The following is a 13,645-nucleotide window of genomic DNA, read 5'->3' on the forward strand; positions in this document are numbered from 1 at the left end:
AAACAATGTATGTGATTACGTCTCCAGACGCAACTTTGTTGACATTTTAGTCTGCACAATGTTGGATGCCAGTTAGTCTTTAGCCCAAAGACAGCTGTGGGGTCTGTGGGGTTTTGACAATGATCTGCAGACTCTGGTTGTCATCATTGACACTTTGCAGAAATGGAGGGAAAAAAAAAACATGCTGTAGAAAATATGCAGACACACAATCACATCATGGCCCGTGCTGACCAGGACGTGCTATTAGATTTGTGTGTTTTGATACAGGCTGTTCAAAAATAAAAATAAAAAGCAACATGAAGTGTCTTAAAAATGCGTTGATCGACCATGAGCCTCCAGAACAGCCTCAGTTTTTCTGAAGCTAAGCCGAGAGCGTCTGTAACTCAGCAGAAAGCATGAACGCCTCTTTTCCAAAAGATATTTGGTGTTGTGATGATGATGGTGGTGAAGTGACAGTCACTTCTGAAATTTCGCTGCTGTTTGTGGGAAGATCACCAGACTCGTGCCACAGTGTGACATTATTGTAAAGGAATTATCTCTGTTTACATTATTTTCCTTTCATGATTGCTTTCTGTGTAGATTTGTCCTCACTCTTTCTTCCATGCTGTGTTTAGGGCGTAGTTGCTCTCTTGATGTTATTCGAAGCTTTGTTGTGAAGCATATTCCCAGATAAAGTCCTAGTGAGCAAAAAAACTTGGCTTCATCATCAAATACTTGCATTGGATTGTAAGTATGTAGAGCCTTATTGCACCATAGAACTGCAAGGAAAATGTATTTCGATAGCACATTTCTAGAAGAGACTGTACAACACAGGACAGAAGAAAGACATAAAATAGAGATGAAAAACAAATGAATAAAACTAAGCAAAGGCAAATCTAAACAGGTGGGTGTTTCAAAGTAAAGGAGCCACGACTACAAAGGCTCAGTCTCCTTGTGTCTCCTGCGTGCTGTGGTCTTCACACAACATTTTCTGCATACTGTACCAGCCGGAGTGACAAAATCGTCAGGGCGTTGGAAATATCGACCACGTTTAAGACAGACACAACTGGCTCAACGTGCACTTGTGGCAACAATGACGGCGGGAGTCAACTTTTCACAGCGGCATGGAGACCCCGCCAGATGTGTTTTCTGACAATGTGACTTAAAACATCTTGAACCTGACTTGAACCATCTGAAAATGGGCGCACGCCCTTACAACTTAGGGAAAACTCCTTTTCTCTGCTTTTTCCCTCCCTCTCTGTCTCTTTCTCTCACATGCAAGCAAACACACACACACACAGACACACACACGCACACACACTCTGAGCCCGGTGGGTCTATCTAACCCTATACCCCCATATCCACTTTCATGCAGCCTGGACTCCACATGCCTCTAATTAGCACCTATTGCTGCCTCATTTATCTTTCTCAGGGGCTGACACTCCATTTGCTTTCCCAACCAACCGTCTTTGCCATGACCAGATGGACCAGCGCCCCTCCATGTTTCCTCCGCACACACTCAGTACAAATGACAGTTTCCCTTATGAAAACGGTTTGACAACAGTTTGGCCTAGGTCTCCTTCACTAAAAGCCTGCCTCTGCAGCTCAGGGTCACCAAGTCTGGGTGGTTTATGGTCATGTTAGGGGATAATGGCATTGACCTATGAGATGAGAACTGAAAGGGTGTAATAGAAACATCTTATTAGTTTGGACTGCTTCCATTTTGGATTGATTCTCACGAGAAAACCTGAAATTTGATACAGTGTTGCTTAAAACCATTTTATTTCACTGACACACACGCTGCACACTCACCGAGGTAGTTGTCGTCTTCTGGCTTTCCAGAGTAGCTGACCTGTTTGATATCAATGTTGGTGGCTCCAGCCGGGATCCGCACCACTGTGTTATAACCTGAAGAAGAAGAAAAGGCAGGGAGACAGACAGAGGAAGAGAGTGAGACACAGAGGGGAACAAAGTAGCCACAATAACAGCGGTGAGCGGTCCCACCTTGATTTTCATAATAGCTTCACTATGCTACACCGAAACCCCAGTCAGGGAAGTCCGCTTCTAGCCACCAGGGATTTAAATGTCACACTTGGAAAAATAGAAAAAAAGGTCTAGTCCTCTCAAATAACCTGCAGGAGGCCTTGTTTTAGTCTCGGAGGCCCGACCGTGAAATGATATGTAATTATTCCCTGGACCTACCTTTGGCCTGTAATTACTACACCAGGCCTGTCGTCCAATCATAAACTAACAAAGAAAACGAGTGAGCATGAGGGAGAGCGAGCACGTGAAAGCCAAGAGGCGACAGCAAAAATGTGGGGATGGAGACTGAATGGGGGGAAGGGTATGAAATAAGAAAAATGGGACCAATGAGCAGAGAAAAAATGACATAATTAAGAATCTGTATCTTCTTGTGAGAGCTATGAAACCTAAATGCTTTTTGGTACCGATGGAAATATATCCATAGCAGCACGGATCAAAAACTGTAAGCTGACAGTGAACGCCTACTCAGACTTGCACTCTTCATCACTTACTCTTTTATCATCTGGTTTTAGATTGATCTTGACACACAGCCCATAATATCAGAGTCCATTAAAATCATTGGAGGTTAGAACAATTAGAGATTACTGTGGGTGCAATAATGGCTAATGACGGTAATAATGTTACATACAGTAGGAGTCCATATTCTCTCAATCATTTCATTCTGGGAGCTCAGCTTGATAATTTGAACCAGCAACAAGTTTGGTCAGCTGCCATCTGACCTTTCTGATCTGATCTACTTACCGCTAACTTCAAAATCAAATAAAAACTGAATGGAATGAGGGGAAAGGTGTGGGCCAGTGTGATCTGATGGTTAGTCTGACACCTTGAACCACTCGGGGGCAGCACTTGGTTTACCTACGTTCCTCACATCAGCCATCTTTTCACACACACACACATACAAACACACACAAACATACACTATAATGTCAAGCCATGACTGAAAAATGTTTCTATGAAAATAAATTACTTTTTATACTCCTCCAACATAAAACCAAAACCTTTTCACCGCAACACAAATACCTATATTGAGTTTCCCATTTAAGTGTCATGTCAAATTCCCTCCTTAAACACTGGGGACAGGATAAGCTCATAAAAAAAAAGAACAGAGATGCAAGAGCTTCAGAAACCGCCAACATGGCCCCCTCGGAGGAAACACGGTATCCACGAGCCGTCAGAGGCCTCAGAGATTCCCCCAGCTTAGCAGCTGACCACACACACGATCCTCAGCAACCACAGAGTGACCCAGGAATGAACAGTGAACACAGCCTCGGGGAAAGAAAACACAACGACGCTGAACTTAGGGAATGCTAGGGTTTACCTCAAACATGCTTCTATCTGCCACTAGCAAGAGGGAAGATGATGAATTAATAGCCTGCAGAGGAAAATTAGAGGGTGTCGCCAGCTACGCAAGTTGTCAGAGGATGGCGACTGAATTAATTACAAATGCGTTTAACTTTAGTTTCAAGTTAAGAAACCAGAAAACATAGAAAGCAGAAGCAAGTATCAAGTCTTCTTAAACATCTCAAGAACAATGTTTAAGCATCCACTGGGTCTGGTGAAGCTGTTTGTGATGAGAAGTTAACTTTCTGGTATTATCCAGACTTATTGACGTGTGTGTGTTGAGATTTGGACTCGGGTGTCGAGTCAGATTTAAGTTAAAAAATGAGACCTGATTCATGCTGAGAGGAAACCACACAATCTTTTTGTCTTGTGAGATTATCACTGTGTCCGATTAGGTGATCATAGTGAGAAAGACATGGTGGTGCACACAAACCATAGCTTGCTGTTTTTCATGACTTGCATGATGGACAAAGGTTACGGGATAAGATGCCAGGGACCGACTTGAACCTGGAACCTCACACTCTTTTTTTGGCTACATGAATTGTGCATTACACCTGACGGCTTGAAGTATTAACTTTCTTGAATCATGACGATATAAAGATGAGGAGCTAAAAAAATATGTAAGTGTCAAGTTTTTACCTGCTATAGTGCTGGAAAAAGCAACAGGCAGCCATTGCACACCTGCAGAATTTAATCATAAAGCATATGCAGTGAAAGGACTCTGTTATATAAAAATACCATTTACACAAATTAAGGAAAATGTTCAAATGTTGTGTCATTTCAATGGTGAGCATTCAGACACTTGGAAGCTTCTTCCAGTTTGCTTATGAAGATGTGACTCCACTTTCTCCAAAAGACTAAAATAAAAGGCTCTGGTCTGCAAATTTGGTTTGTCTAGTCAGGTGAAGAAGGAAAAGATAGAACGAGATTAGGACAAAGACTGATACATGGAAAGCAAAGGAAGGAGACAAAGGTAGAGACTAAGAAATAGAGAGACATCTGGCATGAAAAGGATGGAAGGGTGAAAGGCAGAACGACAGGCCTAGACCCAGGAGCAGAGGGATATCCTGCCTGGGCTGCTCTCCCAGTTGTGTTCTCTTTCTTAAGGTCAAGCCAGATTTCCAGGGCTGAGGACGGTGCTTGGTTTGGTTCCTTAAACCCTGTGCCCCCAGCCAGCAGGGAGAAAGCAGATGGATAGAGACGCTAAAGCTCAGCGCCAAACTAACGCGGAGTAAACATGGCCGAGGCCACACCCAGGGCTTTTATGCTTTTATGCTTCCGTTGTTTTGCTGCCCAGACCAGAAAAGGATTGGATGCAATCAGCAGTTGGCCCACATCGAAGCAAAGCATTAAGCAGGACAGTTCAAAGGGGTGACGTCAGGTTTGCGCTTGCTATCGAAAAGGCCCGACAGAGTGAGATCGCTGTTGTTAATCATTTTCTCAAGCTGTACTGAACATAGGAGTTTTGCATTTTTCCAAATTAAGATGAAGCACGTATTGTTGCTGAAAATCAAGCTTAATATGTTTAAACATAACCAGACATGACATCAGCACCTAATATGAGCGTGTAACATGTCAGCGCTGCAGCCACGTGGATACAAAGCCTTTCTTAGCTCGTCTATGTTTACTGAGTATCAGGTACATCACAGCTCATCTGCAGAAGCTGCTGATACACAGTATGTTTAATAGCAACACCTTGAACTGTGAGCTATTAGTGTACCTTACATGTAATGTGAGCAGCGGGACTCACCATACTGAGCATCGTTGAAGGTCCCTGCCAGGGTTTTGCACGACGAGTTGTCCCCTCCACACACTCCGCACTTGTCATTCCTGGCTTTAGAGTTAAGAACGTGGTCACAGCCTGCTTGCTGAAGGGACACAGACGATTAGGAGAGAAAAATTTGTGATTTAGGATTATGTAACATCAGTGGTGGAACGTAAATAAGTAGATTTACTCAAATACTGACCTTAAGTACAAATTCAAGGTACTGTAGTTGTTCTTGAGTATTTCCATTTTATGTATCTTTATACTTTTTACGCCACTACATTTGTCTGACAGCTTTAGTTATTGGTGACTTTTCAGATTACAATTTTTCATATAGTTCCTTTCCAAAGAAAACCACGTATCTCCAAATTTAGAATGTGAATGTTTCTGATAAACATTTAGCGATCCTTAATGTGCGGAGAACACTCCACTGATTCTAAAGCTAAATGAACTACTTAAAAACACTCTTGGATTTACTGGAAAACGCATTGTCACAGAGCTGAAAACAGCTGTCTGGGCTCATGGAAAGTTGACTTTTTAAAGATACATGGTTCTGACAGGACCCACTACAAACACGTCATGATCTTATAGAATATGATGCATTGCTGTAGATTAAACTACAACAGTATATAAAGTAGTTCAAATTTAGCTCAACCTTAAAAATCTAAAGCAATAAAATGCAACATAGTCTAAAAACATTATATATAACAAAAGTATCAACCTGACAGGGACTATCTTTCCTGCACAATGATGTACTTTTACTACTGCTTATAATATTTTCATAATTTTATTTATGTAAGGTTTTGAATGCAGGCTTTGTACTTGTAGTGAAGTATTTTCACAATGTGGCATTAGAACTATTATTTAAGTAAAGGATCTAAATACTTCTTCCACCACTGTGTAATATACATTACTGCACTTAAAATGATTGGTTTGACTGATTTGCCAGCAGCGTATCATGTGGACACCATGAACTTGGCAAATGCAGGCGTTTCTGATTGCGACCTTCAACACTTCAGTGAAACTCAAGCGTCATCCTTTTCAGTAATTACAAAATGTGAATCACGCAAAAGTACAAGCAGAAAGTGCAACAGCCAAAATTCAGATTCACAAATACAGATATACCCTGCAGAGGCCTTGAACACAGATGTCATAAGTATCCGGCCCACACGGCGTGCCATCGATGACGCGGTCCTTCAGCTGATAGTACGCCGTCGTCCCGGCAACCCGGCAGAAGAGCTTACAGCGATCCTTCATTAGTACTGGACGCAGAAAAAAAACAAATTATGGAAAAAGTTGGACTGTTGCTCATTAAGTTAATGAGATTAATAAAAGAAAAATCCTGAACAATAACAAGACGAGAAGCCTAGAGTAGACTTGCCTGTGTATATCTACTTTTTTTTTTTTTTTTGCAAACTTAAACAGACTCTTGCTGGAATTGCCAAATTTTAATCCGTTGTTTGGAAAAATCACTCTGTGTCTGACAGCAAACTGGCTCCGGGGCTTGGCCTGTTTGCTTGTGTAGCATCAATTAAATGAATGAATCACTTGCAGTAACTTAGACATGGTGGGCTTTGCCAGATGGTAATCTCATGTAGCCGGGCAGGCCACTTCAGCAAGGAATGAGATGCTGCTGCAAGAGGGAAAGCTGCCAGGAGGTTCATATGGAAGTGCTGTGCGTTGCTTTAATGTTGTTGTTGTTTAGTGTCAACTGAAGCTTTACCCCAGGCAGCTCTTACCATGGGTATGCAAAGTATGACAAAGGAAAGACACACAACAGATGTGCACTCCTACTTACACATCCACCAATATGTCAACAAGAAGTTTCTGCCTTCTCACCTCTTGTATTACAATGCAAAGACATCACAGTTTTGCATGGCTTGGCCAACACATCCCTGCTATACACAATGTGGACATGCAGGAAAATGGCACGAGAAGTTTACCAAAGTAATAATATAAATAGTGAATAACTGGATGCACACAAAAATTGACATGCAGCATTTAAGCTAAATGCACCAAACTGCATCACTGGCTTCAAACTGCTTCCGTACTTGAACGTAAACAGTATTCATCTTTTGATGTTGAAGCTCAAGTGGCCACAGGACATTCAAATGACTTGCTTCAGGATTAAATTGGTGCACTCACTGCCACTGTACTTGGGGACCCAGCGGACGGTGGGAGGTAGACCGTTGATGTTGAAGTGCTTGCCGTCAAACTGAGAGCACTGCTCTTCGCGGAAATCTTTCCGTCCTCGCGGACATGGCTCAGTGTTGCAGGAGCGGAACTTCATCCTGCGACCCACGCAGAACTTCCCGCCATTTCTGGGCCTAAAGTGAGATGGATCACAGGAGAACTACACTTAGTTTAAATTTAAAGGTCATGCTTGCTCTTGTTTGACTGGTTCTTTATGACTTCAAACTAACTTTGTTTGCATTAAAATTCACACTGAGGAATTAAGCTTTCTCTAACTGTTGTTTAACACCAGGTTGATACTTAGTGACTCTGACACGCAGATTTCTTACTCGCTTTAGCTTGTTTACAGCTCTTAATCAGGCATGACTGCTCTCTTTTTCACTACTTCTCTTCCTGGTTCAGTGTCTTACACATATTGACAGTCTGTAATGGTTGTGAGTGTCATAACTGTCTGATCCTTTCTTACTCTGGCTTGTTGCAGTCTCTGCTGGTGCTCCGGGTTCCTCCGCCACAGGACCTGGAGCAAACGCTGTAGGGCCCCCAGGGACCCCACTCTCCATGAACTGGCTGCAGGTCCAACTCCTTGTTTACACACATCCCATGTCTGCAGTACTGCATGTGAATAGACACAAACACACATATAGATCCCGTTAAATACCATGACTGTGACTCCTGCGGTCCCAAAGACAAACACAGACTGTTTTGTGCTCAACTCTTCTGCAGAATTAGTGCACACACAGCTGGGAGTGGTGCTCCTCTTTGAATTCTTAAGCCTCTGTTTAGATCTCAAGCTATATTTTAAAAGGAATCCTAATTCAGCATTTGTTTACCCTCACAGAAGGTGTCCAACTCCTCCAGCTGTCCAAAGAGAAATGGGAGAGGGAGGGAGCGACATGGATACAGACAGAAATAGAGAAAGCGAAAGACAGGAAAAGACGAGGAGAACTGATGAGAGAAACCAGAAACTGAAATGTCAAATGGCTAGCTAAGTCAACAGTTCACACAACACACTTCCCTTTAGGCTTGAACTTGTGTAAAAAATGACGACACTTTATATTAAGGTCACAATTAATTAGTTGCATATTAGTAGCATATAGTTTTGTTATTAGTCCTCATAACCTCATAATAATGCTTATTGATAGTCAGTAAGTAGGTAGTTGCATTTGAATTATGATCTTCCCTTAACCCAAAGAAAAAGGCACTAATAAGTGCTTTATAATGCCAATATCCTCTTATATGCATGCTAATTAGCAACTAGTTAATGGTGAATCTGTGTACCTTGATATAAAGTGTTGCAAAGAAAAGAGTAAGAGAAATGCATTTCATCAACACAACAGGGACGTCTATAGTAAGTTGCAGAGATAATTTAATACAAAAAATGTTTCTTTGAGTCTCGTACGTTGCCAAATGTATGTAAAACATATTAGCACAATATTAGTTTCGTCCAGAAACATATCAAAATGAAAAGCATTTGCTGCATTTGCTGCACTGACAGTGGAGGAAATCCAGGCTAAAATCACTCCTTAAATCATCTTCGGCTTGGGTTGTAAATCCAAAATTACATAATACAGATCTTTCATACAGTAGACCCACTTTGACAAGGAAAATAAGACGCCTGGTATCAAACAGTGTGCAACCACTAACCAACCTTTGCCAAGAAGTGCTAACACTGCTTTCATAAGCAAAGCAGGCCCATTTCCCTTTGTGTGTAACCGAATCCCCTTCTCAGTGACTAAGATATCGACGGGTCCTGTTCACTGAAAGAATGCAGGACAAGACGGCGTCTGTCTGGGTACGTAGCCCGCCGGCGGGGCACACAGGCACGGGGAGCAGTGGCACCGTGATAAGGAAACTCTAGAGTTGTGATAACAAGAGGAACAAAGTTTATTACTGGCTTGACATCAGGAACTCCCTCCTCCTGTTCAGCAGCCTACCTACTCAGGCAAACAGCTTTCAACCGGCAACCTGAAAGGAGGATGCTCCACTTCGGTTGGTCCTTTTCACTATGTTTTCAGAGTTTGGTCTGTGAGGCTGATGCACAACTCGTTACTGCCAATACCAGATCTTTCCAGATGAGAAATGAAACTACTATCATTTCAACTGGCCACATGCCTAGTCCACTACAAGACATTCAATCCCCTACTCCAGATAAAAAAAACTAAGACCGCCTGTTGTGAAGACTCTTGAGAACTGAGAACAGAACCACGTGAGATCCGCTTCAGTGGATTTTCATAATTACACTAATAAACAAGGGAGGATATCAATCAAAGTCATCTCCTGGACCATGGTTAATCTAGCCAGTTTCTAATTTAACATAATTTCACAACTTGCAGCCTTTAGCCCAGTTGAACACCTGCAAAAGTGCAAAGTCATACACACACATGTAAGTACACAGAGAATTTGGCAGTGCTGTCTCTTCTATCCTTTTTTGCATGTGTGTTTTACACTCTTGCGGGTCTAATGATGGAGTGTAAAGTCTGTGCACAATGACAGACAGGTGTTAACAGCTGCAGGGTATGGACTAAACAAGCCACAAACATTTCCATAATCCAGACCTGGTTTGAGTAATGGCCTGGGCCTTTCTTCCCATCTTGCTCCACTGTAAATGCAAACTGGAGGCAAGGATAATGCTGTTGGTGCACTAACAATGGATTTAGACAACAATTCAAATAAAGGGCACTAAAAGAATGTGATAAAACATCTGCATGAGTGAAAATGGCTTCCACAGCACGAACGGGCAAACAGGTGCTGGTCCTTGTTGGTTGAGCAACCTCCTCAAGAAAAAAAGACCTTAACAACTGGAGTTCATGGAAAAGCAGTTTTTTAAGTGTTTTTCTTTGTCACAACAAAGAGCTTCCCTCCCCTTACGGCCCTCAAATCCACCTCCCCCACCTCAGTTTAGGGACTGTCAACCCAGACCTGTGCATCCCTTCTATACCTTCTCTCCACAGCCACCCATCCCCCTTATCCCCTTATGGGAAATTGCAAGGGCCACGCAGGGACCACCGCCGTGCAACCAGGCGGCAGGACCCAAGGAACTGTCAAACACAAGGCGGACTGTCTGTCAGAGAGGACCAAAGCCTGTGTAAGCCTCTGAGGCATTCCACTCCCCCCACTGGCACCCTGTGTTTACAACCGTTTTGTTTGGCTTGAAAAGGTGATGTGGGTGAAAAGAAGAAAGAAGGAAAGGGGGGAGTGGAAGGAAAAAAACATCTGTGTGAGATGATGTAGTGTGTGTGTGCGCGCGCGTGTGTGTTTGTGTGTTTGTATGTGTGTGCGCACACATGTGTGAATGTGTGTCAAGTGTGAGAGTGATTGCTCAGAGTCTGGAGGCATCTGGGGGCCACGCTCAATTCCAATTAGCCTCTCTTTCTGAAGTGCGCAAATAAACCCTTGGAAAACGCAGAGGTGAGAGCCATTCTTGGCAAAGTTCAAACAAGTAATAAGGACACCGGCAGACCCTTTCCTAGAAAGATCTTCAAAATTTGCCCTCAATTGGGAACGTGGTGAGACATTTGAAGGTCTTGTGAGAGGAACCTGTCCAGCTGTGACTAGCATGTGTTTCAAATTAGGAATTTCACAAAGACACACGCTGACTCACCAACTCATACGAGACATGTGCATATGTCCACTCACATACAGTCCCATCACATGCATGCATTTTGCACACTGTATACAGATACACATGCACGCAGGGAAGAACACACAATACCTTGGCCTTTTTGCTCTGATTTCACCAGCAAAGGAAATAAACCAACTCAGCCACACAACCACAGAGAGCAGCCGCCTGCATGCTAACCCCCACAGCAGGAATAGTATCTAAGGACAGCAGCATCTGCTCGGAGCTCCTCAGCTGGCTTGCTTGGAAGTCACCGCCCTGTAATTGCGAGGAAACTGTTGCAGAGAGCACCTCATTTCTGAACCCAAGCCATACATCACTGCAGGAATGAGAAGGCAGAGGACTGATTTAAAAAGCCCTTTCATTTTAACACGGCCATTTCCAAAAGGCATCACCTTTCATGTTGCGGTGTCTTTCACATGGATCTGGGTTCGAAGTTCACTTTGGCCTTGGCCTGTCGGGCCTGTCCCTGACGAGCCCTCTGTCTTCTCCACAATGCACAATTAAAACTGACCACAATCCCAAAAAACCTAAAACATCTGGAGTCACCCGTCAAAACGGCACAATGCTGACCACCACTGCTGAATTTCAATAGGGCATCATTCACTCTTACACGTCTATTAACTTGACCCCGAGGTGAGAGGCGACAGAGAGCCCATGAGGTTTACGCAGCAGTGACAGATCTCTGCAGAGCTCTCTCTGGGCAGGTAAGGGACTGGAAATACATGAAATGACAGCTGTTATTATAGACCGTATTTCCACTGACTAATTTCTCAGTCAAGGCATGCATTGTTTCCCTGTTAGTTCAATATTTCCTATATGTTTAAAGGGTGTGAAGACAGGGGGAGGAAAACCGAGGAGAGGGAGGGGAAAGTGAGACAACATGATGCAACCATGACCCCAACCAACCTCTATTCTTGCTGCATTGCTGTCCTTATTTTGTTTCCTATCCTTTTTTTCCACTGCCTGCGAGCCCTCCTTCCCCCACATCTTTCCAAGAAGTGTAAGGGTTGTCATTAGAGCGAATGAGTAGTTTTGCCCTATCAGGTGTTCCATTCACATGCACCTCAGTGACACTTTTACTGTCGGTCTCTCTCACTTATTATCATCCTTGTACAACTGCTGAGACACACACACACGTCTTGTTAACTTTTGAAACGTGTCTTAATATTTTTTCCATTGACAATGGACAGAATGATTATGTGTTAAGGTGTCCCTTGCAGTGGTAAACCCAGAACTATCATCCAACTCTGCTGCGCTACAGAGATTTTTAGCCTCTTTTAGCATGATTTGTTTTGAAATCTGCATTATCATTTGGCCACTTGGGGGCAGCACAATAAACTGTAAACGGAACATGGTCACCACATGAAATTAATATGCCAATTTATTTGTACTCTGATTTACCATATATTCATCTTTTAGTGCTGATAAATGCTCCACTATGTTGTGTCTAATATCTAACCTTGCCAGTCTGCCTTTTGGTGCTGGGCTGGTAGTGCAGTGCCAATGGGAGCAAAGAGAGTGACTAAACATGGTGAAGCTGTGAGCCATAAATCCCAAAACAATGCCTTAAAGGACAAGAAAAAAAAACACTAGTACGGAGAAAACTGCAAAGTCATGTGATAATTCTCTGTAACACTACGAGTGGCCCCCTTCACATTACATGTGTTTGCTTTAACCAGTGGTGGAAGAAGCACTCAGATCTTTTACTGAAGTAAAAGCAACAGTACCACAGTCTAGAAATACTCTGTTCCAAATGAAATCCTGCATTCACAATTTTGCTTAACTACGAAATGAAGTAAAAGTACCCATTATGCAGAATGGCCCATTTCAGAATAATGTATATTACTGAACAACAATTAGTGCATTGATAGGTACATTACTTTAAAGCTGCAACTGGTAAAGGAGGAGCTTTTTTTATTACATATACTGCTGCTGAATTTCACCCTGGGGTCATCTTATCCATAATATTACATCAGAGTGTATAATCATTATATATGACATATTATATTTCTTATTGTTCATCTGGATCTGCAAAGTAACTTCAGATGTCAAATTAAAGTACAATATTTACCTCTCAAATGTAGTGGAGCAGAAGCAGAAAATACAGCAGAAAATGGAAATAATCTAAAGTACTTTAAAATATTACTTAAGTACAGCAATTGTTGTATCACACTTTCCACAAGTGGTTTTAACCGTTGTTAGTATGAAAATATTGATCACAGCAGCTTTAAGGCTTGCAAATTCTCCTGTGTAAAAAGGCACTTGTTTGCTAATATGTTAGCATTAAAAACTAAATATATACTGTATGTCAGATGCTGTTTTCAGCTTCTTGCAGAGTTCCTGTCATTTTATAATTATTCACATGTTCTGCCAATTTCAGTTTCAATGAATATATCACCTTTCATACAGCAATGTGATTTTATTAATTGTGTATTAGTAGATACATTTTTGCCACGTTTTGACACCACACTATAATCATACAACCACATCTTGCTTCCTTACACACAGCCAGCAATGAAAGCTCCACTCAATGGCTACCGGACACAGTAATTCCATCAGCAAACTACGTGAATGCTAAGACAACAATCCTCTTGTTAGCCCAAATCCACAGATATGTCTGTGATGATGGCAAATCAAAGTGGCAACATCCTGCAAATATCCAGAGATTAGCTGAGAGTGACACTGATACCAACCTCGCAATC

General features: G+C 42.4%; 1 protein-coding gene across 1 annotated transcript in view; it reads right to left on the reverse strand.

The window, feature by feature from the left end:
* Window positions 1-13,645, reverse strand: part of LOC121607431 (A disintegrin and metalloproteinase with thrombospondin motifs 20) — an 80,649-nt gene that overhangs the window by 35,033 nt on the left and 31,971 nt on the right. The window contains exons 14-18 of the mRNA XM_041938214.1: window positions 7,788-7,933; window positions 7,274-7,455; window positions 6,254-6,390; window positions 5,114-5,231; window positions 1,792-1,887 (exon numbers count right to left, since the gene is read on the reverse strand). Of these exons, the coding sequence (XP_041794148.1) occupies window positions 1,792-1,887; window positions 5,114-5,231; window positions 6,254-6,390; window positions 7,274-7,455; window positions 7,788-7,933 (679 nt within the window). The remainder of the gene's footprint in view (window positions 1-1,791; window positions 1,888-5,113; window positions 5,232-6,253; window positions 6,391-7,273; window positions 7,456-7,787; window positions 7,934-13,645) is intronic.

The sequence above is a fragment of the Chelmon rostratus genome, chromosome 6 (genome assembly GCF_017976325.1).
Source record: "Chelmon rostratus isolate fCheRos1 chromosome 6, fCheRos1.pri, whole genome shotgun sequence".
Lineage (NCBI taxonomy): Eukaryota > Metazoa > Chordata > Actinopteri > Chaetodontiformes > Chaetodontidae > Chelmon > Chelmon rostratus.